Source organism: Microcaecilia unicolor, chromosome 4 (assembly GCF_901765095.1).
Source record: "Microcaecilia unicolor chromosome 4, aMicUni1.1, whole genome shotgun sequence".
Classification (NCBI taxonomy): Eukaryota; Metazoa; Chordata; class Amphibia; order Gymnophiona; family Siphonopidae; genus Microcaecilia; species Microcaecilia unicolor.
The window spans coordinates 350,134,885-350,158,339 of NC_044034.1; the positions used below are offsets into that span (position 1 = coordinate 350,134,885).

A 23,455-nucleotide genomic window follows, 5' to 3' on the forward strand; every position below is an offset into this window, starting at 1 on the left:
TCAGTGTCCGCCTTCTTCTGACGTCAGAAGAAGGCGGGACACTGAGGGAACCAACGAGTGCAAGGGAAGGGAGACGTCGGCAGCAGTGGCGTAGCTAGGGTAGTTGACACCTGGGGCCGGTCATTTTTTTAACACCCCCCCCCCCCCCCAAATCCAGTACTAGGCATACCGAGAATACAAAACACGACCTATAGAGCAATTTTACCATACCATAAGCAGTCGTTTCTATGAGTCACACAAGGAAAAGGAAAGCATCTTAAGCACTACAGTGAGCACTAGAACATCAATTCACCTATTGTAAAACGAAACCAGACAGAATAGTACAGATCGTCGATCCTGCACAGTCAATGCCAACTGAAAGCCATGTCTTTTTCACAAACACAGATACACCCTAATCCACTATAGAATAAGTAATCATAAACTTTCTATTTAGACAAAAATTAAACTGAACCCCCAATGCCAGACTCTGCATACAATGCAACGCCACAGAAACAGAAAATGTCTCCTAGTACTGTGCAAAATATAAAGACAGCAGATGTAAATTTGAAAAAACTAACAAATACCAATCACCACTTTACAAATGAACAAATAGAAATAAAACAAATACAGAAAATAAAATAATACCATTTTATTGGACTAATACATTTAACTTCCAGAGGCCAAAATCTCCTTCCTCAGGTCAATACAGTATAGTGCTGTTACAGTATCCTATCCTGATCTGAGGAAGGGGGTTTTGTTCTCTGAAAGTTAAGTCAAAATGTATTAAAATTAGTCCAATAAAAAGATTACCTTATTTACATGTTCTATTTATAAACATTTATTAACACAGCTAAAATACTATATCCTAAAGCAAAATAATAAAAATATATATTTACAGTTTGTTGTCTTTGGTTTCTGCTTTCCTCATCTTCTTTTCACCGTCTTCCTTCCATCCAGCATCTGTCTTCGCTCTCTCTCTGCCATCCAGTGTCTGCCCTCTCTAATGTGCCTTCCATCCACCATCTGCCCCAGTCTGCCATCTCTCTCTCCCCCTTCCATCCACCATCTGCCCTCTCTCTCTCCTTTCCCTCCAGCATTTGCCCTCTATCTCTGCCCCTTCCATCCACTGTCTGCTCTTTCACTCCCTTTTATCCACTGTCTGCCCTTTCTCTCTGCTCCTTCGATTCACCATTTGCCCTCTCTCTTTCCCCCTCCCATCCATTCAGGGTCTGCCCTCCCTCTCACTCCCCATTCCATCCAGGATCTATCCCCCCTCTCTCAATGCCCCCTCTTTTCAGCTCCCAGTTCCCACCTGCGGCTGCCCCTAGTTCCAGATCCATTGATTCTCCCATCCACCTCTGCCCCAGGCATGACCCCATTCTCCCTCCTGCTCACTTTTCAGACCCCAGTTCCATGCCCCTTCTCCCATCTGTCTCCCACCCAGTCCCTTCTGCCCATCCGAGTCCCCCTCACCCCATCTGGCTCCCACCCAGTCCCTTCTGCTATCCAAGTGCCCCCCACCCTCACCCCATCTGTCTCCCACCCAGTCCCTTCTGCCCATCCGAGTCCCCCTCACCCCATCTGGCTCCCACCCAGTCCCTTCTGCTATCCAAGTGCCCCCCACCCTCACCCCATCTGTCTCCCACCCAGTCCCTTCTGCCCATCCGAGTCCCCCTCACCCCATCTGGCTCCCACCCAGTCCCTTCTGCTATCCAAGTGCCCCTCACTCTCACCCCATCTTTCTCCCACCCAGTCCCTTCTGCTATCCAAGTGCCCCCCACCCTCACCCCACCCTCACCCCATCTGTCTCCCACCCAGTCCCTTCTGCCCATCCGAGTCCCCCTCACCCCATCTGGCTCCCACCCAGTCCCTTCTGCCCATCCGAGTCCCCCTCACCCCATCTGGCTCCCACCCAGTCCCTTCTGCTATCCAAGTGCCCCCCACCCTCACCCCATCTGTCTCCCACCCAGTCCCTTCAGCCCATCCGAGTCCCCCTCACCCCATCTGGCTCCCACCCAGTCCCTTCTGCTATCCAAGTGCCCCCCACCCTCACCCCATCTGTCTCCCACCCAGTCCCTTCTGCCCATCCGAGTCCCCCTCACCCCATCTGTCTCCCACCCAGTCCCTTCTGCTATCCGAGTCCCCCCCACCTTCACCCCATCTGTCCCCCACCCTCACCCTGCCTCGTCTTCTCCCTGCCACCCGGTCTTTAAAAATAAATTGCCGACGCGATAGGGAGCGCAGCACCTCGTGTGCAAGTAAAAGAAGCGGATCCGATCATCTCATTGGGCCTTCCTTCACTGTCCCGCCCTAGAGGAAATAGGAAGTTGCGTCAGAGGAGGGCGGGACAGTGAGGGAAGGCCCAATGAGATGATCGGATCCGCTTCTTTTACTTGCACACGAGGTGCTGCGCTCCCTATCGCGTCGGCAATTTATTTTTAAAGGGCTAGTGCGGGGGAGGGGCTGCCAGGAAGAAGAGCAGCGGGAGCGGCGGCACCCCCCTTTTTGATGACACTCGGGGCGGACCGCCCCGCCCTTGCTGGTCGGCAGCGCTTTCACTGACGCTGCTGCGACCCAGGTAAAATATTTAAAGGCCTTTGGGGCGCGGGGCGAGGGTAAGCACCGCGGCGGCGGCGCCCTCCAGAGGTGGGCGCCCCCCTGCGGCGCTTACCTCGCTTACCGCATCGGCACGGCCCTGGTTCCAGTAATTTTTTTATTTTTTTTTAGTTCACATATATTTTAGTTTTAACATTGAATGCAAAAAGCAAACAGAAAACAAATCATACAACTGCTAACAAGTCTTTTGACAAGCATTACAAGGAGTAACCTTAACCAAACAGGCACTGTTAAGATCCTTGGGAAGCTCTCATACCTTATCAAATGAGACCACCGTCTCTCCATTCTGCAACGATCATCTCCGGGGGCGGATTGAAATTGGTCTGGGCCCCCGAGCCAGGGGCGTAGACAGATATCCAATTTTGGATGGGCCTGGGCCCAAGATGGGTGGGCAGAAGAACTCCACCTTGTCCCACAAGTGATTTGGTCTCTTCTCAGCTGCATGCCATATGGTCTCTCAAACATCCCCCTCCCCCGCATACCTTTTAAATAGATTTTCACCAGTAGCGAGCAGCAACTAATACACACTGCTCATGTTGGCCCCACAGCCTTCCCTCTGATGCAACTTCTTGCTTCTGCATAGGTGGGAATACATCAGAGGGAAGGCTGTGGGGCCGGTGTGAATAGTATGTATCAGTCGCTGCTCACTGCAGGCGAAGATCTGCTATTTACAAGGTACTGTATGCAGGAGGGACAGTTGTTGGGAGTTTTTGGCTGGTGGGGCTTGGGAATCCCTGCCAGCCACATCATAGGTGTGCTGCTACTGGGTGGGCTTCAGCCCAACGTGGGTGGGCCTAGGCCCACCTGGGCCCACCCTTGGCTACGCCACTGCCCCGGGCAATAAGGATCATAGGGCCCACTCTGGTCCTAGTGCCCCCCCCCCCTGGACCTACTGCCTCTCCCATTCCCAGGTCCTGCTGCCTCCCTCTTCCCCTGCCTTTAAACTACCTGTCAGTGCAACTGACCTTTCGTTTAGTCCAGCATGCTGAAGCCGGAAAGTCCCTCTGTTACGGCCCACTCTTGTGGAAGAAGGGAGTGAAGAAGTGGCATAATGGTTAGTGAGGGGTTGCAGACCTGGGGAAGTGGGTTCGATTTCTGCTGCTGCCTGATGGTCAGCAGTGGGTTGAGATCCTGCAGCTCTGTGTGACCCTGGGCAAGTCACTTAACCCTTCACCATTGCCCCAGGTAAAACGTAGTACAATGTACTACTTAAGATTGTGAGACCAACTAGGGACAGATCCAGTACCTGTAAAATGAAACTGTAAACTGCTTAGGCCTAAGCAGTATATAAATACTGAAATGAATGAATGTCTGAAGGGGGAAGGCCGTGGCAGAGAGAAGATCCAGCATCTGTGGCACACAGCCAGTCTTGCTGCTGGTGCCCCTGCCTGCATGGCGGAAAGAGGGAGTTTGGAGATGGGAAGGGGAGAAAGAGAGCAGGTGTCCTGGTCCCGGTCCTGGGGACAGAGGTCAGAGAGGGATGTCAGGCACGTGGGAGGGAAGTACTGGGCCCTCCCACTGCCCAGTTGCCTGTAGAAACCAGTGGCGTAGCTACGGGTGGGCCTGGGTGGGCACATGCCCACCCACTCTTTGCTCAGGCCCACCTTGTCTGGCCTCCAAAATAGTTCAGCAGTGGCTGCCTCACTCCCCTCTCTCCCTCTCCTCCACCCCCAGATCTGGCATTTGCTTCCCGCTTGCAACTCCACAGCACTTGCCTTCTCTGTTCTACCTCAGCACCTTCCTCAGCAGCAGCCACGATGTATGTCTTTCACATTTAGATGCTTTCTTTTGCCCTGCCCTCACTTCCTACCTGGCAGGACATGGCAGAGGGAAGCCTGCGGGGCTGGCCAGGCAGTGGATGTTGTCGAAAGTACTGAGGTATGAGGGTAGGTTCGGAGAGGGGGGAGATGCTGGGTCTCGGGGAGGGGGGAATGCAGGATCTGGGAGTGCAGGAGAGGGAGAAAGATGCAGGACAATGGAGGGGGGATTTTGGAAGGCCCACCCATCTAAAGTCTGGGCCCACCCAAAATGAAAGGTCTGGTTATGCCCCTGGTTTCAGACTTAACGTGTGAGACGGACCAGACTCTACCACCATTTAAATCCTAAAGTGAATTATCCTTTTAGAAATACAGAACAATTTAGGCAGATACAGACCATATGGCCTATCCTGTCTGCTCATCCATGCTATCTACTCTCCCTGTGATGCCTTTAGAGTAACGTGTAACATAGTAGATGACGACAGAGAAAGACCTGCACGGTCCATCCAGTCTGCCCAATAAGATAAACTCATATGTGCTACTTTTTGTGTATACCTGACCTTGATTTGCATCTGCCATTTTCAGGGCACAGACTGTAGAAGTCTTGCCCAGCACTAGCCCCGCCTCCCAACCACTATCCCCGCCTCCTGCCACCGACTCTGCTGCCCCAAGCTCTCTTGAATTCACATACTGTTTTCATCTCCACCACTTCCACTGGGATACCATTCCACAAATTCACCACCCTTTCCGTGAAGAAGTATTTTCTCAGGTTACTTATGAGTCTGACCCCTTTCACCTTCATCCTATGCCCCCTCATTCCAGAGTTTCCTTTCAATTGAAAGAGACTCACCTCCTGTGTATTTATGCTGCAGATATATTTAAATGTCTCTATTATATTTATTTATTTATTTATTGTGTACATTTGATATACCCCCCATGGAGGGGCGTCATCGAACGGGGCGGGCCATCTATAAGGGCGGCCACCCGACTATATTATCGAAACAAGATGGCCGGCCATCTTTTGTTTCGATAATACGGTCGGGGCCGGCCAAATCTCAACATTTAGGTCGACCTTACAGATGGTCGTCCCCAGTTTTCAGCGATAATGGAAACCGAGGACGCCCATCTCAAAAACGACCAAATCCAAGCCATTTGGTTGTGGGAGGAGCCAGCATTTGTAGTGCACTGGCCCCCCTCACATGCCAGGACACCAACCGGGCACCCTAGGGGGCACTGCAGTCAACATCACAAATTGCTCCCAGCTGCATAGCTCCCTTACCTTGGGTGGTGAGCCCCCCAAATCCCCCCCAAAACCCACTATTCACAACTGTACACCACTACAATAGCCCTAAGGGGTGAAGGGGGGGGCACCTACATGTGGGTACAGTGGGGGGTTTTTTGGGGGGGGGGGGTTGGAGGGCTCCAACTTACCACCACAAGTGTAACAGGTGGAGGGGGATGGGCCTGGGTCCGCCTGCCTGAAGTGCACTGCACCCACTAAAACTGCTCTAGGGACCTGCATACTGCTGTCATGGAGCTGGGTATGACATTTGAGGCTGGCAAAAAAATGTATTTAAATTTTTTTTTTAGGGTGGGAGAAGGTTGGTGACCACTGGGGGAGTAAGGGGAGGTGATCCCTGATTCCCTCCGGTGGTCATCTGGTCAGTTCGGGCACTTTTTCGAGGCTTTGTCATGAACAAAAAGGGACCAAGTAAAGTCGGCCAAATGCTCATCAGGGCAGGTCTTCTTTTTTCCATTATCTGCCGAGGCCGGCCATCTGTTAACCACGCTCCCGTCCCGCCTTCGGTACACTGCCAACACGCCCCCTTGAACTTTGGCCGGCCCTGCAACGGAAAGCAGTTGAAGCCGGCCAAAATCGGCTTTCGATTATACTGATTTGGCGGGCTTTAGGAGAAGGCCGGCCATCTCCCGATTTGTGTTGGAAGATGGCCGGCCTTCTCCTTCGAAAATAAGCAGGATAGGCAACTAGGCGGATTACAATAAAAACTGAAAGATTTTAAAGTAGACAAAGCCTATACAACAGGCAGCTAAGCGACTTACAATAAAAATCAACAGTTTAAAAGCAAGCGGCAATACAGAAGGACAGGTATGTGACAGGTAAATATCTCCCCTCTCCCGCCTTTCTTCCAAAATATACATATTGAGATCTTTAAGTCTGTCCCCATACACTTTATGACGAAGACCACTGACCATTTTACTAGCCATCCTCTGGTCAGACTCCATCCTGTTTATATCTTTTTGAAGTTGGGTCTCCAGAATTGTTCACAATATTCTAAATGAGGTCTCACCAGAGTCTTATACAGGGGCATCATTATCTCCTTTTTCCTACTGACTATTCCTTTCCCTATGCACCCAAGCATCCTTCTAGCTTTCAGCATTGCTTTTTCTACCTGTTTGGCCACCTTAAGATCATCACATATGATCACACCCAAGTCCCGTCCCTCTTTCATGCACAAAAGTTCTTTTCTCCCTAAACTGTACTGTTCCCTTGAGTTTTTGCAGTCCATGCAATTTTTAGCATGAAATCTGAGCTGCCAAAATCTAGACCATTCCTTTAGCTTTGCTAAGTCCTTCCTCATGTTATCATCAGCAAAGAGATAAATCTTATCAGACAGCCCTTCAGCAGTAGCAGATCAGTGTGTGTGTGTGTTGGAGGGGGGAAGGGGGGGGGAGAGAGAAGCAGCACATTAGGCCGCTTAAACAGTTGGTCTATCTGTAGCTGGTTTAAAGGTAACGATATATTTGAATATTGACTTAGCCGGTTAACTTTAATTCGGCTAAAAATAAACCTGCAAAACAACTCATAAAGGATGCAAGATCCTCCAAGATCCCAACTGTTATCAAAGACACAAAACATACAACCAGTGGTCTGCTGGAGCCAGCTCGCACCGGCTCGCAAGAGCCGGTTGTTAAACTTTTAAAGCTCTTGCCAGCCAGTTGTTCTGACAGGTGAGCCAGCTCCCAGGGGTGGTGCAGCCCGGCGGTAAGCGAGGTAAGCATGGCAGGAGGGCGCCACAAGCCATGCTGCTTACCTCACCTCCCGCTGTCCTGGGCGGTTTAACTCTTTGATTTACCTCCGTCGCAGCAGCCGCAGTGAAAGCCCTGCCCATCTCAAGTCTTCCCTTCATTTCCATCAGTGTCCTGCCTTCTTCTGACATCATTTCCTCTTTCCGCGAGGGCGGGACACTGACAGGAAACAAAAGGAAGGCTAGAGATGGGCAGGGCTTTCACTGATGCGGCCGCTGCGACAGAGGTAAATCAAAGATTTAAACCACGCAGGGTGGCAGGAGCAAACAAAGGGATGTTGAGGGGAGAAGAGGGCGGGCTGGTGGACATGGGAGCGGGAGGGCAGGGGAGAGAGGAGCATCAAAGCCATTAATGGACATGGATGGGAGGGTAGGGCCCAGGGAGAGAGGAGAAACTGCTGGACATGGAGGGGAGGGCAGGGCAGGGCAGGGGGGAGATGAGACTTGCTGGATAAGGATGGATAGATGGATAGAGGGCAGGGGAGAGGACAGTTGCTGGACATGGGTGGATGGAGGGGAGGGCAGGGGAGAGGAGAGTTGCTGGACATAGGTGGATGGAGGGGAGGGAAGAGGAGAGGAGAGTTGCTGGACATGGGTGGATGGAAGGGAGGGGAGAGGAGAGTTGCTGGACATGGGTGGATGGAGGGGAGGGCAGGGGAGAGAGGAGGGTTGCTGGACATGGATGGGTGGAGGGGAGGGCAGGGGAGAGAGGAGAGTTTCAGGACATGGATGGAGGGGAGGGCAAGAGAAATTCTGGACATGGATGGAGGGGAGGAAAAACAGGAAGGAGATGCACATGGATGGAGGGGGAGGGAGAGAGAGAAGAAATACTGGACATGGATGGAGGGGAGGGAAGAGAGAGGACATGAGATGAACATGAATGGAGGGGAGAAAGGAGAAATGCTGGACAACGATGGAGGAGAGGGAAGGGATAGAGAAGAAATGCTAGACATGGATGGAGGGGAGGTATGAGAGAGGAAGGAGATGAGATGAGGGAAAAGGAAGAGAGGAGAAAAACTGCACATAGATGGAGAAAATAGGCAGAAGTTGGATCCACTGGACAGTCAAGTCTGCGGAGGGCCCAGCTTTTACTTATGGAGGGCAAAAAATGAAGAAGAAAAAAGGAAAGAAAAGAAAAGAAATAAATGGAAAGGAAGCCCTGGAAATGGAGTTAAGGGAACAGATAGAGAGCAGCAGAATCAGATACGAGGCCAGCATGATCAGAAAAACAAAGTCACCAGACAACAAAGGTAGAAAAAATCATTTTATTTTCATTTTAGTGTTTGGAATATGTCCACTTTGAGAATATTTTGCAGTGTATAGCAACGTGTTTCTTTCTGTTTTTCTGGTATTGTGCTGCATGCAGAGTCTAACTTCTTAGGACTTCAGGTTAATTTTTGAAGAATTTGAATAGGGGCTATCACTGTTCTACATGTATGACTGCAAGGCCAAGTGTCTGAATAGGTTTGTTAGGTTCTGAGATTTTGATAATAAATTTTTTTCAGAGTTGGCAAGACTGTCTGTTCTCCTAATTCCTGGTCTGTATTCTAATTTGGTTTGTGTCATTTTGGGTATACTGCAGAGATTTTTTTTTTCCTGGTAAAGGGCTTCTAAAACAGACATCATGTTATGAGAATCAGGTTCTCAACGTTAAAAGTTTATATTTATTTATTTACTTATTTATGGCATTTTATCCCACATTAAACATGAATTAGATAGGAACCTGGGAGCATTTAATTTTTTTTTTTCCTGGAGAGAGTAATGCATTGTGCTCCCCCCCCCCCCCCCCCCCAGGCTCTCTCCCCGGCTATAGCCAGCTCTGCAATTTGGGGGGGGGGGCACAGAGGTGGACCGGGGAGTACCCTTCTCCACCACCGCCAACTCCAGGCTCCGCCCTTTCTGTCTCGCCTCACCCAACACGTGGAACAAACTCCCCGAGGCCATAAGCCAGGCCCCATCCCTGCCCATCTTCAAATCTCTGCTTAAAGCCCACCTCTTCAACGTCGCCTTCGGCACCTAACCTCTACACCTCTACCCAGGAAATCTAGACTGCCCAACTTGACATTTCGTTCTTTAGATTGTAAGCTCATTTGAGCAGGGACCGTCCTTCTTTGTTTATTTTGTACAGCACTGCGTAACCCTAGTAGCGCCCTAGAAATGTTAAGTAGTAGTAGTAGTAGTAGTATTACATATAGCAGTGATTTAACCAGAGCTGAGATTGTGATGTCATAATGCCTCATTCCACCAATGCCTAAGAGCCAACCTCATCAGTGATGTCACAATGGCTTGATTGTCCTATATTTGTCTCACTCTTATCTATTAGATTGTAAGCTCTTTGAGCAGGGACTGTCTCTCTTTGTTAAATTGTACAGCGCTGCGTAACCCTAGTAGCGCTCTAGAAATGTTAAGTAGTAGTAGTATTACATATAGCAGTGATTTAACCAGAGCTGAGATTGTGATGTCATAATGCCTCATTCCACCAATGCCTAAGAGCCAACCTCATCAGTGATGTCACAATGGCTTGATTGTCCTATATTTGTCTCACTCTTATCTATTAGATTGTAAGCTCTTTGAGCAGGGACTGTCTCTCTTTGTTAAATTGTACAGCACTGCGTAACCCTAGTAGCGCTCTAGAAATGTTAAGTAGTAGTAGTAGTAGTAGTATTACATATAGCAGTGATTTAACCAGAGCTGAGATTGTGATTTCATAATGCCTCATTCCACCAATGCCTAAGAGCCAACCTCATCAGTGATGTCACAATGGCTTGATTGTCCTATATTTGTCTCACTCTTATCTATTAGATTGTAAGCTCTTTGAGCAGGGACTGTCTCTCTTTGTTAAATTGTACAGCACTGCGTAACCCTAGTAGCGCTCTAGAAATGTTAAGTAGTAGTAGTATTACATATAGCAGTGATTTAACCAGAGCTGAGATTGTGATGTCATAATGCCTCATTCCACCAATGCCTAAGAGCCAACCTCATCAGTGATGTCACAATGGCTTGATTGTCCTAGATTTGTCTCACTCTTATCTATTAGATTGTAAGCTCTTTGAGCAGGGACTGTCTCTCTTTGTTAAATTGTACAGCGCTGCGTAACCCTAGTAGCGCTCTAGAAATGTTAAGTAGTAGTAGTAGTAGTAGTATTACATATAGCAGTGATTTAACCAGAGCTGAGATTGTGATTTCATAATGCCTCATTCCACCAATGCCTAAGAGCCAACCTCATCAGTGATGTCACAATGGCTTGATTGTCCTATATTTGTCTCACTCTTATCTATTAGATTGTAAGCTCTTTGAGCAGGGACTGTCTCTCTTTGTTAAATTGTACAGCACTGCGTAACCCTAGTAGCGCTCTAGAAATGTTAAGTAGTAGTAGTATTACATATAGCAGTGATTTAACCAGAGCTGAGATTGTGATGTCATAATGCCTCATTCCACCAATGCCTAAGAGCCAACCTCATCAGTGATGTCACAATGGCTTGATTGTCCTATATTTGTCTCACTCTTATCTATTAGATTGTAAGCTCTTTGAGCAGGGACTGTCTCTCTTTGTTAAATTGTACAGCGCTGCGTAACCCTAGTAGCGCTCTAGAAATGTTAAGTAGTAGTAGTAGTAGTAGTATTACATATAGCAGTGATTTAACCAGAGCTGAGATTGTGATGTCATAATGCCTCATTCCACCAATGCCTAAGAGCCAACCTCATCAGTGATGTCACAATGGCTTGATTGTCCTATATTTGTCTCACTCTTATCTATTAGATTGTAAGCTCTTTGAGCAGGGACTGTCTCTCTTTGTTAAATTGTACAGCGCTGCGTAACCCTAGTAGCGCTCTAGAAATGTTAAGTAGTAGTAGTAGTAGTAGTATTACATATAGCAGTGATTTAACCAGAGCTGAGATTGTGATGTCATAATGCCTCATTCCACCAATGCCTAAGAGCCAACCTCATCAGTGATGTCACAATGGCTTGATTGTCCTAGATTTGTCTCACTCTTATCTATTAGATTGTAAGCTCTTTGAGCAGGGACTGTCTCTCTTTGTTAAATTGTACAGCGCTGCGTAACCCTAGTAGCACTCTAGAAATGTTAAGTAGTAGTAGTAGTAGAGCCTGTTGTTAAACATTTACCAGCACACCACTGCATACAACTGCATTATTACCGATATTTCAGAGCCAATACTGACAGGTAGACAAGAATCACAAAACAATTTTTTGTGACTTTATCGGATGGAGGACCCAGGATCAGTGGCATAGCCACAGGTGGGCTTGGGTGGGCCAGGGCCCACCCAACAGTAGCACATGTTTAGTGGTAACTGGTGGGAATCCCAAGCTCCGCCTGCTGAAGATTTCCCCCTGATGGTAACGAAAACGCTACTCTCCACAATACCGGCACCTTGCGCATACTCAGTTTTCAGTGCATGCCTGCTGCCAAGGTGGAAAGAAGCGTTTTCCCACCAGCTGAGATCTTTTTTTGGGGGGGGGGGGGGGGCGGGGAGAACACACGGTGCCCACCCAATTCTTGCCTAGGCCCACCCAAAATCTGTTGTCTGGCTACGCCCCTGCTCAGGATTAGCCCAGTTTGCAAATAAAGCTAAAGTTAAAACCTTCTACACAATGTTGGACCAATACATTTGTTATATTTCACATGTGTGAAAGGCGAGTCCATGAGGCAAGAGGTACAGTGCCTGTGCTCAAGGTTGTAAACAGGTTCTCCATAACTATTCTTCCAATACCTATAAAATCTTGTTTGTAAATTGATTTTTTTTTTTACTACCAAATGAATAATTTCAAGGAAAGCAGTCAAGAAATGTCGTACCTCGATAAGAAGTTTTCCAGCGAACGAGTCTTATCTTCTTTTTTGCAAGAGATTCCCTCTCTCTTCTGTTTTTCCATTTCTTTGATTCGCGACTGGAAAGTATCGACTAAGTCAAAGACAGACTTCATCGCAATTGGCACCTCATAGTATTGCTGTTTGAAATTGAGAAAAAGAAAATGTAACAAGACCAAGATGTTAGCAAACACACAAAGAAACAGAGCAGCCACTTTACCAAACTCTAGATAAGAACACAAGAATAGCAGTATTGGATCAGACCAATGGTCTATCTAGCCCAGTAGAATCCCTACCTTGACTTTCATGTCTAAATCTGTCAGCACCATAAAAAAATCATTGTATGTCATCCCATACTCGTTCCTCAGTTCATTGATGAGGTCCTGGTCCAAGAGGTCTTCACTGCCGATGACCTTCATTGGCTTCTCATTGTCTGAAAGGAAATGTAAAGATAATTCATGCAATTAATTCTCATGGAGCAAGCAAGAAGTACAAAGCTATTTTGCATTTAAATAGTTAATGTCTTACAACACAAGTTACAAATATGGTGCCTCCTCTGACTATGGGTTGCTCAAAGAAATAGAGGGGGATAATCGAAAGGGGGCACCCATCTCTAAGGACAGCCCTGTAAAGGGGCGGGGCAACCCGTATTATCAAAACAAGATGGACGTTCATCTTTCGTTTCAATAATACAGTCGGGGACACCCAAATCATGAAATTTAGGTCGACCTTAGAGATGGTCATCCCCGGTTTTCGACGATAATGGAAAGTGAGGATGCCCATCTCAGAAACGACCAAATCCAAGCCATTTGGTCATGGGAGGAGCCAGCATTCGTACTGCACTGGTCCCACTAACTGAATGGAAAAAGCCCTTCCCCTACCGATCCGGAAAGGAACGGGCAAGCATGAAGGAAATTGCATGCAAATGAGCTGCTCGCTGTTAGCTCATTTGCACACGATTTCCTTCCTAAGGAGGGGAAGCGACGGCAGTTGAGGACGTCCTTCCCTGCTACGGCAGTTGAGGATGTCTTTCCCTGCTACGTCCCTTGAAATTTGGCCATCCCTGTGGGGGGCAGTTGAGGACGTCCAAAATATTTGAAAGAAGGACATCCACGACTTTGTTATGCCTCCGCTGACACACACATACCTCCCCCCCCCCAGGGACCTGCATACTGCCCCCCCCCCCCACAGGGATGGCCAAATTTCAAGGCAGTGGAGTGGAGGAGTGGCAGCCTAGTGGTTAAAGCACTGGTCTTGCAATCCAGAGGTGACTGATTCAAATCCCACTGCTGCTACTTGTGTTCCAAAATCCAAATAAACAAATAAAGAGGGTGTCAGAGGCATCGCAAAGGCATGGATGTCCTTCTCACAGAAACATCCACATTTTGGACATCCTCAACTGCTGTTGCTTCTCCTCCTTAGGAAGGAAATCGTGTGCAAATGAGCTAACAGCCCAATGCTCCAACCGTTAAGCTACTCCTCAAGTATGTGGGATCATGGGGGGGGGGGGGGTTGGAAGAGCAAAATTTTGTGCCTCCTCCTCCTTTAGGCTGAGGCTACCAGCGGATGGAAGATTGGAGGACTGCAGATAAGGCTGTGGAGGGGTGATGGATAGCGATACTGGGTGTTGTGGGGTGGAAGAAGAGACAGGAAAATAGAGCAGCACTGCGAAAAGCTGTTTCTTTGGGGGCTTCAATTTCAATTAAAGGCAGTTTGTTTAGGGGGCACTGCCCCCCCTCGACTCCCCCCAACTACGCCCATGCGCTCGGGGTTATAGAATAGAATGCAAGCACATGTGTGTGCAAATCCAATTAGAACCAATTAAGTGCAATTATTGATTGTTAAGGCCCATTAATTCACACTCAATAGATCGTTAACTAATATAGTTGCACACCACATGCATTTAGGATCGGTGCCGATATTTCAGCACCATAGATAGAATCTGGGTGTTATGACTGGAAAAGTGAGCCCTTGTGCCCCGACTGAGCACGGCTTAGATGGAGTGACTCCGCACTCGGTCAGGCAGCTGGACAACCCCTAGCTTCACCTGGGCATTGACCGCCGTTCCCCGGGAGTTGAGCCCCCAGGTGCAGGCGGCCACCAGGACTTCCGGAACCGGTGGGGTTGAGCAGCCACAGACCAGACAGGCGGGAGAGCAGGCACAGTTCAAGATCCAGGAAAGCAACACACAGCGGATAGTCCAGGATCAGTCCAAAGTCTAGGCAGGCAGCAACACAGCGGATAGTCAGGATTCGGTCCAAAGTCAGAACACAGGAAACAGAAGATAGCCGGCTAAAGGTACAGACGTGGACCGCGACCTCTAAGACACAAGAAGCCGAAGCAACGAGTGTGGGGAACTGCTGGCCTTAAGTAGTCCCCGCCTCAGTGGTAACCGCGGGCAGCTGTAGAACTTTCAGAATGGTCTATCCACACCGGAAACTGGCAAGCTTCCGGAACACTGACAGGCCGCGTGGCCGCCCAAATCATCAGCTGATCCGCGCCCGCAGCCAAAGCGGCATAGCCAGCCAACAGAGCCAGGCTACCCACGACTGCCGCCGACAGCCCGCATGGCCGGCAATCGCCGCCGGACCGATACTTGGCCCGGGATTCAGGTGAGGAATGTAACACTGGGGGATACTGTAATACATGCATAAAATTGCTTTACGAAGTTTCTTGTAAACACTTAACTTGAATTAGTATGTTAATGTGCATTAATGCAGCTTAGTTTAGTAAACAGAGTCCTTAGGGTCCCTTTTACTAAGCTGTAGTAAAAAGTGGCCTGCGGTAGTTTGGACATGTGAAATTGGCACGTGCTGGGCCATTTTTTACCACAGCGGGTAAAAAGGCCTTTTTAAAAATGGGACAGTAAATGGGCGAGCTCTAAAATTAAAAGTAGCACTATTTTCTGCATGAACCCTTACTGCCACCCACTGACCTGGCGGTAAAGGCTCACGCACTACTCGTACGGTCATCAGGCAGGCCATGCTGCCGATTACCGCCGGGAGCATCCCTCGTGGTAGAAAAATGTAATAAAAAGGATTTTAGAGATTGCTTTTCAACTCTATCTGTCTTGACCAGCAAGTGCGCTCAGGGTCTGTATTTGTGATTAGAAGTAATTCTGTTTTTAAATGATTGTTTAACTTTGATTGTGTGAAAATAAGTTGGAATGTAGAAGATAAGACACAGCTGTAATTAATTTGGTATGGGAAGGGAGAGGTGGAGCCTGTTTCAAGTTCAGACTGGCCACCTGGACTGAGAAACATTTGACCACATTCCCACAGTATGGCTTGTTTACCTAAACAGAAATTCTCAAGCAATCTGTAATTTTCCTTAGCTCTGAATATGGAGAAGAGACGGCTGAGGGGAGACATGATAGAGGTATATAAAGTAATGAGTGGAGTGGAACAGGTGGATGTGAAGCGTCTGTTCACGCTTTCCAAAAATACTAGGACTAGGGGGCATGCGATGAAACTACAGTGTAGTAAATTTAAAACAAATCGGAGAAAATTTTTCTTCACCCAACGTGTAATTAAACTCTGGAATTCGTTGCCGGAGAAAGTGGTGAAGGCGGTTAGCTTAGCAGAGTTTAAAAAGGGGTTGGACGGATTCCTAAAGGACAAGTCCATAAACCGCTACTAAACGGACTTGGAAAAATCCAAAATTCCAGGAATAACATGTATAGAATGTTTGTACGTTTGGGAAGCTTGCCAGGTGCCCTTGGCCTGGATTGGCCGCTGTCGTGGACAGGATGCTGGGCTCGATGGACCCTTGGTCTTTTCCCAGTATGGCATTACTTATGTACTTATGTACTTATGAGTTCTAAGCCTAATAAAAAAAAGGGAGTTTCTATCAGTGAAATTGGGAGCTCATCTGTGAGTAATGTACATACTGTGCAGAGAACCATGTTTCCTGGTCAAAGAAACTCCTGGCTTTTGCTGTGAACAGCCCCCCCCCCCCCCCCCAGCTAATAATAAGAGCCTGGATGGTGTAAGGACCAGTGATGATTGTTTTATTGCTTCTTTTCCTGGTCTAGGAACTCTTAGCATTGCTTAGATGTAGAGACCAGTAATGTAATGATTATGGAGGAGTAGCCTAGTGGTTAGTGCAGTAGACTTTGATCCTGGGGAACTGAGTTCAATTCCCACTGCAGCTCCCTGTGATTCTAGCCAAGTCACTTAACCCTCCATTGCCTCTGGTACAAAATAAGTACCTGAATATATGTAAACCGCTTAGAATGTAGTTGCAAAAAAAAAAAAAAAACACCTTAGAAAGGTGGTATATCAAATCCCCTTTCTTTTTAGTAGTTATATAGCTAATCATTGTGTGTACATAGCTTAATCATTGTATATATCTTAATCATTGTAGATTTTAGAACCTCTAATAAAAGGTCTCATTTACCTAATACAAATCCAAAAGAATCCACAGTAATTACTGAGTAGTCTATGTTAGTGAAGCAGGCTGTAAAGCCATAGCAGTACAAAAATTTTAAAATATTAAAAATATTTTAAAATATTTTCTACCGCGGGAAATAGCACACACCAACTTCAAATTTGCCCTACCGCTGCTTAGTAAAACGGTCCCATAGTTTGTAAGCAAAAAATAAAGAAAATCTGAGCTGAAATAAGTGCGGTCTACTTAAGCAACACCCAGGTCTCATGTCCAGATCATCACTTCTATCATGTCAAAAAACCCCAACAGGAATGCCGTTGTTGCTTTGAAAATAAAACCAAGGTAAAATCTAACAAAATAAATTCTCTATAGGAAAAAGCCTAGGTCACGGCAGAACTAACAGTTAGAATCAGCCTACCCAACTGGAAGTGGTCAATCTTCATGGTGCTGTTGGATATGCTGCCGAAGATGGTGATGATGGATATTTTCCTGACTGCCATTTCGCAGACCGTCTCCAGGTACTCATCCCGCTGTTGAACGTACATGTTGTTCTCATCCTTGGGGGTTGTAATCAGCTGAGTTAGAAAGAGAAGCACTGCTTTATTTTTTGAACGAGGTGGTAAGGAAGGTACATGCAGTTCGGTTTTCACATCTTTTTTTCTCACCTCAGCTGAGTATTGATGTTTTCAAAGAGCAAACGTGGCCTGGCTGATACATTCATTACTTTGTACTATGCTTTATATTTTCAAGTAGAAGAGAGGGAATGCCTGAATTTGGACTGCCCAGCCACTTAGAAGCCATTATCATTACATGGTCACTGAACCTGAGGATGGCCATTTTTCACCGATATTGGCTTCTAAATCTTAATACTACTACTAATTATCACTTCTAAAGCGCCACAAGGCGTACACTATACACGAAAAGACAGTCCCTGCTCAAAGAGCTCACAATAGGACAGACAAACAGACAGAACAACTAAGAGGTAAGGGAATTAAAGAGGTGGGGATAAAAGGGTACAGGGCAAGTGAGTAGGGGTTAGGAGTCAAAAGCAGCGTTAAAGAGGTGGGCTTTTAGCCTGGATTTGAAAACGGCCAAACACGGGGCTAGACGTACAAGCTCGGGAAGTCTATTCCAGGCATGAGGTGCAGCGAGATAAAAGGAATGGAGTCTGGAATTAGCAGTAGAGGAGAAGGGGACAGACAAGAGAGATTTATCCACAGAACCCGAGGGGGGGGGGGTGTAGGGAGAGACAAGAGTGGAGAGGTATTGGGGAGCGGTAGAGTGAATGCATTTATAGGTCAGTAAGAGAAGTTTGAATTGAATGCGGAAACGGATAGGGAGCCAGTGAAGCGACTTGAGGAGAGGGCTAATGTGAGCATAGCGACTCTGGCGGAAAATGAGTCGTGCAGCAGAGTTTTGGACTGCTTGAATAGTAACTAAGGGGCCTTTTCACAAAGGTGCGTATGGGCTTACGCGCATGCGTCAAATCAGTAGTACTGCCCAGCTAGCATGTGCACCTGGCGATAATTCTGAGCTTGGCGAGCGCCAAAATCCTGCAGTGGAAAATAATTTCCTATTTTCTACTGCGAGAGCGTTCTCAGCGGTAATAGGCAGTTAGTGCGTGCTGGACGGTTATCACACGGGTAACGCGTGAGCCCATACCACTAAGTCAATGGGAAGCGTTAACGGCTCCCATTGACGCATGCTGGTTTTAATTTTTGCCGCATGTCCATTTCCCATAGACGCATGCTGGTTTTAATTTTTGCCGCATGTCCATTTCCTGGCCCAACCCCCGCTCTTTTTTTCCAGACGCGGTGGAGAAATAGTCTAGCACACGTCCGGTACACATGCCCACAGTACCAAAGGCCACTTTTTGGCACACCTTTGTAAAAGGACCCTTGAGTTTTTAAAAACCATGTTACACAGGAGAAAAGTGATGGGTAAATCACTGAGTAGCTTCACACAAGGAACACGAAAAACCCAGGGGCCCTTTTACTAAGCTGCGGTAAAAAGTGGCCTGCGGTCAAGAAGTGCTGTTCTAAACAAGCTCTATACTTTATAGAGAAATGACCACAAGAAATAAGAGATGTGACCTTCTTCACTGGAGAGGATTGGGTGGAAGGAAAGGGAGGGAAGGGGTCCACCTGAAAAGGCGATGCTATTAGTCATCGAACTTAAGTTAAAATGGTAATTGTTAAAGTCTGATGAGTAGAAGATGGACGGAGAGGGATTCGGGTAAAGGGGATCCTTGAAGTATGGAGGAAGTTTGGGAGGGGTAGGGGGGGACAAAGGGGGGGGAGGGGATAGGTACAAATGTGGTAATATAGCAGACTGGTTCAAACGGTGTAAGATTAGACTATAGGCATGGAAGGGGGGGTGGACGAAAAGTATAAAACACAAACTCTTTGATGATTGAGTTGGAAGTTGTATGGTTGTAAACATGTTACGAGATTTAATGGCTATATTTGGAATCTTGTGGTTATGTCTTATATGCAGAATCATCAATAAAAATTATTAAACAAACAAAAATGTGGCCTGCGGTAATCTTCCCGAGGCAGCCTGCTTCCTTCACAGACGCTGCCGATTCAAAGATTTAAAAAATGCATTCAGGGCAGCAGAAACGAGAAGGGGGCTGTAGTGGGAGCTGAGGGCGGACAGGTGGAGACTGGGGGCTGTGGCTGGAGTTCAAACTAGCAGCTAAAATGTGGGCTAGGGCTGGAACGGGGGGGGGGGGGTGAAAAGGGGAGCTCAGATGAGAGAAGGGAGCTGGAACTGGGGGCTGGGGCTGAAAGGCAGAGCAAATGGGATAATGGAGCTGAAAGCTGAAAAGAGGGGAGAGAAAAGATGCTGAATGGGTAGGGGGCACCGACTAATAAGCTGCGGATGGGGGGGAGGGGGCGCCAGAAACCCTAGCACCGGCCCTGGCACGGAACACAGGTCAGCGTGAAACTAATGGGCTAATTAGGTGCTAACAATCAATTACTGGTGTTTACAAGCACTTGATTGGCAGTAATTAGAAATTACCCGCAGATCTTCCCGATGCCCTATTAAGCCGATTTTATAACATGCGTAACTAAATTTCATAGTGTGCAACTCCAAAGGGGGTGTGGCCAGAACTTATGTGCCTAACTGCATTTAGATGGCCATGAGCATTTACGTCAGCCTCCGGCAGACATAAACGCTCAACCCAGTTCAAGTGGTAAATTTAAAACGAATCGGAGAAAATTTTTCTTCACCCAACGTGTAATTAGACTCTGGAATTCGTTGCCGGAGAACGTGGTACGGGCGGTTAGCTTGACGGAGTTTAAAAAGGGGTTAGATAGATTCCTAAAGGACAAGTCCATAGACCGCTATTAAATGGACTTGGAAAAATTCCGCATTTTTAGGTATAACTTGTCTGGAATGTTTTTACGTTTGGGGAGCGTGCCAGGTGCCCTTGACCTGGATTGGCCACTGTCGGTGACAGGATGCTGGGCTAGATGGACCTTTGGTCTTTCCCAGTATGGCACTACTTATGTACTTATGTACTTATGTAAGTGTACAGTGCTGCGTACGTCTAGTAGCGCTATAGAAATAAGTAGTAGTAGTAGTAGGCATGAAATGCGAGCTAAGCTAGTATTCTTTAAAGGTCATTTCGCACAGAATACTAACTTAGCGCTGATCATCCCGGCGCCCACTGTGGTCACCGTTTATTGAATCTACCTCCAGACCTCAGCGGGAGGGGGGCCAGAGCCCGAGGTGGGGGGGGGGGGCACTGTTTGGCAGCCTCCCCCCGCCGCCTCCCCCCCCTCGCCACTTTGGACCCCCCCTGCCACCGCAACCCCCACGCCAGCCCGCCACTTTGGACCACAGCCGCCGCAACCCCCCCCCCCCCGCCCGCACACCACTTTGGACCACCGTCGCAACTACAACCCCCCCCCCCCCCGCCGCATCAGGTACCTTGTTTGCTGACCGGGGTCCCCAATCCCCGCCAGCCGAAGAGTCTTCTTCAGCGCCGGTCGACTCCTGCTCCTTCGTTGTGGGATCATGTGTTTCTGACGCCTTAGATCCTGCACGGGGCTACATGCATGGTGCAGGATGTAAGGCGTCAGAAACAGATGATCCCACAACGGAGGTGCCGGAGTCGACTGGCGCTGAAGAAAACTGTTCGGCTGGCGGGTTTGGGGACCCCCGCCAGCAAACAAGGTACCTGATGGGGCGGGGGTCAAATGTAGAGGGGGCCAGGGCGTAATCTGTGGGGGCCCATGCCCCCGGGCCCCACGTAGCTATGCCCCTGGTGCCTATAGAACGAAATTCTATCAATGGCGCCTAAAAATCGGGGCAAAATAAAATAGCGTTTAACGCTATTCTATAAATGGCATTTAACATTAGGCGCTTTTTATAAAATAGTACTGGGTGCTGGGAACCAAATTTCTATCTCAGTCACCTGTTCATATTAAACTTAGCTTTAACCAATGATGACCTTAAATCTCCCGATAGGGACGCATACACAAGGTATTGCAACCACCACTATCTTTCAAAGGAGTAAGGTATTATCATTGGTCCATTTTAAAACAAAAAGAAGAGGGAAAAAAGAATCAGCATTAAAAGCTCCCCAAAAAAACGGAGAAAATCTACTGATTCAAAAAACAACAACAAAAACTTCTCTTGACATTACATAAGTATTGCCACATAGGGAAAGACCAAAGGTCCATCGAGCCCAGCATCCTGTTTCCAACAGTGGCCAATCCAGGTCACAAATACCTGGCAAGATCCCAAAAAAGTACAAAACATTTGATACTGCTTATCCCAGAAATAGTGGATTTCCCCCAAGTCCATTACAATAGAACAAGGTGAATAAACATACAAAGATTTTGTTCAAAAATTCAACCAATCCTTGATTCACGGTTACATTTTAACCTATCAAGCTGAAAACTAGAAAGAAGCATACTGCATATAGGGGCCCTTTTACTGAGGCACGTAAGCGTCTACGTGCGCCCAAGGTGCGTCAATTTGGAACTACTGCCCAGCTACCGTGTACCCCGGGCGGTAATTCCATTTTTTACTTGCATCTAATACGCATATCCGAAAATATTTTTTATTTTCTACCATGTGGCGCTAACCGGGTAGTAATCGGCAGACGATTACCGCCCGGTTAATACGTGAGACCTTACCGCTAAGTCAATGGGTGGCAGTAAGGTCTCAGGCTCAAAATGGATGCGCACCAATTTTTATTTTGTCATATGTCCATTTTCGGCCCAAAAAACAAAAATGGCCTTTTTTTGCGGGCACGCTAACAAAATGGATCTTTGTGCGTCCAATACACATGCCTACAACAGCACAGGCCATATTACGTCGCACCTTAGTAAAAGGACCCCATAATGTCAATGGCACAAAATCAAAGGAACATATATAGAAAAAAAAAATAAGAGCATGGCCAGCACAACCATTTACGCCAATGAAACCTTGGTGTGAATTCTTACACCTAAATTACGCGTGGATCCCCTTTATTCTATAACAAAGTGCATAAATGAAAAGAACACCCTCAATTCACCCCTGACCCTCCCAAGGCTGCGCCCCCAGTTTGGACCCGCAAGTAAAAATTGGGCATGGATCCTGTGTCTAAATTTATGCACGTAAATTTTAATTAAGTCCAATTAGCACCAATACTTGGTTGTTAAAATCTCAATTATTGGCTTGTCATTCAATTAAATACTGTGTACAAATTCAGCACATGCCTACATTTATTTGGATTTTGCTCACACCTTTTTCAGTAGTAGCTCAAGGTGAGTTACATTCAGGTACTCTGGATATTTCTCTGTCCCAGGAGGGCTCACAATCTAAGTTTGCACCTGAGGCAATGGAGGGTTAAGTGACTTGCCCAAGATCACAAGGAGCAGCTGTGGGATTTGAACCGGCCATCTCTCAATTGCAAGACCGGTGCTCTAACCACTAGGCCACTCCTCCACTCAGCAACATTCCATGGAGAATCACCAATAATAGCAACAGAATCTCAATAGTAGCAACATTCCATCTAGAATCTCCACTAGTAGCAACATTCCATCTAGAATCTCAAATATTTCTTTATTTAGATTTTGCTCACACCTTTTTCAGTAGTAGCTCAAGGTGAGTTACATTCAGGTACACTGGATATTTCTCTGTCGCAGGAGGGCTCACAATCTAACTTTGCACCTGAGGCAATGGAGAGTTAAGTAAGTTGCCCAGGATCACAAGAAGCAGCAGTGGGATTTGAACCCACCACCTCTGGATTGCAAGACCAGTGCCCTAACCACTAGGCCACTCGGCAACATTCCATGTAGAATCACCAATAATAGCAACATTCTATGTAGAATCTCAAATAGTAGCAACGTTCAATGTTCCACTGCACTAACCACTAAGCCACTCCTCCACTGGTTTTTATTGAATTTGGGGGATAGTGGGTACCCTCTATATGTATATTTGGTGTCACTTACATGACAAGAAGCTATTTTTGAAAAGGACATGTCTAGAAAAAAAGAGCAGCATCTCTCATAGGCTTTGCACTTCACACATAAGGGATGATTTTGCTACTGACATCAGCAAACACTACTATGTACACGAGCAAGTGACCAATTTTGCAAATCTGCATGTCGTAGGAAAGCCAAGCTCCACAGTTCATTTTTTTTTTAATGTGGATTTTAACTTCAGAAAGGAATGCGAAATTCTCCTCTCAAGCTCTCCTCCAATCAAACAGGCAGCTGACACTTATGCATGACCTGGAGCAGGAGCTAATACTGAGGTGGAAATATTTTGAAGTACACGTGTACTGCCATTTTAAAGATAGAATCCACACTTAAACCTTGAAGAACTGCCTAAACCATCC

General features: G+C 47.2%; 1 protein-coding gene and 1 non-coding gene across 2 annotated transcripts in view; both read right to left on the reverse strand.

Annotated features, from left to right (window-relative positions):
- The window catches only part of CCDC80 (coiled-coil domain containing 80), a 43,368-nt gene that overhangs the window by 14,985 nt on the left and 4,928 nt on the right, over positions 1-23,455 (reverse strand). The window contains exons 3-5 of the mRNA XM_030202239.1: positions 17,033-17,189; positions 12,522-12,658; positions 12,214-12,365 (exon numbers count right to left, since the gene is read on the reverse strand). Coding sequence (XP_030058099.1) covers positions 12,214-12,365; positions 12,522-12,658; positions 17,033-17,189 — 446 coding nt within the window. The remainder of the gene's footprint in view (positions 1-12,213; positions 12,366-12,521; positions 12,659-17,032; positions 17,190-23,455) is intronic.
- On the reverse strand, positions 22,828-22,900 carry TRNAA-UGC. The gene has a single exon. It is a non-coding gene; the product is annotated as a tRNA-Ala (tRNA).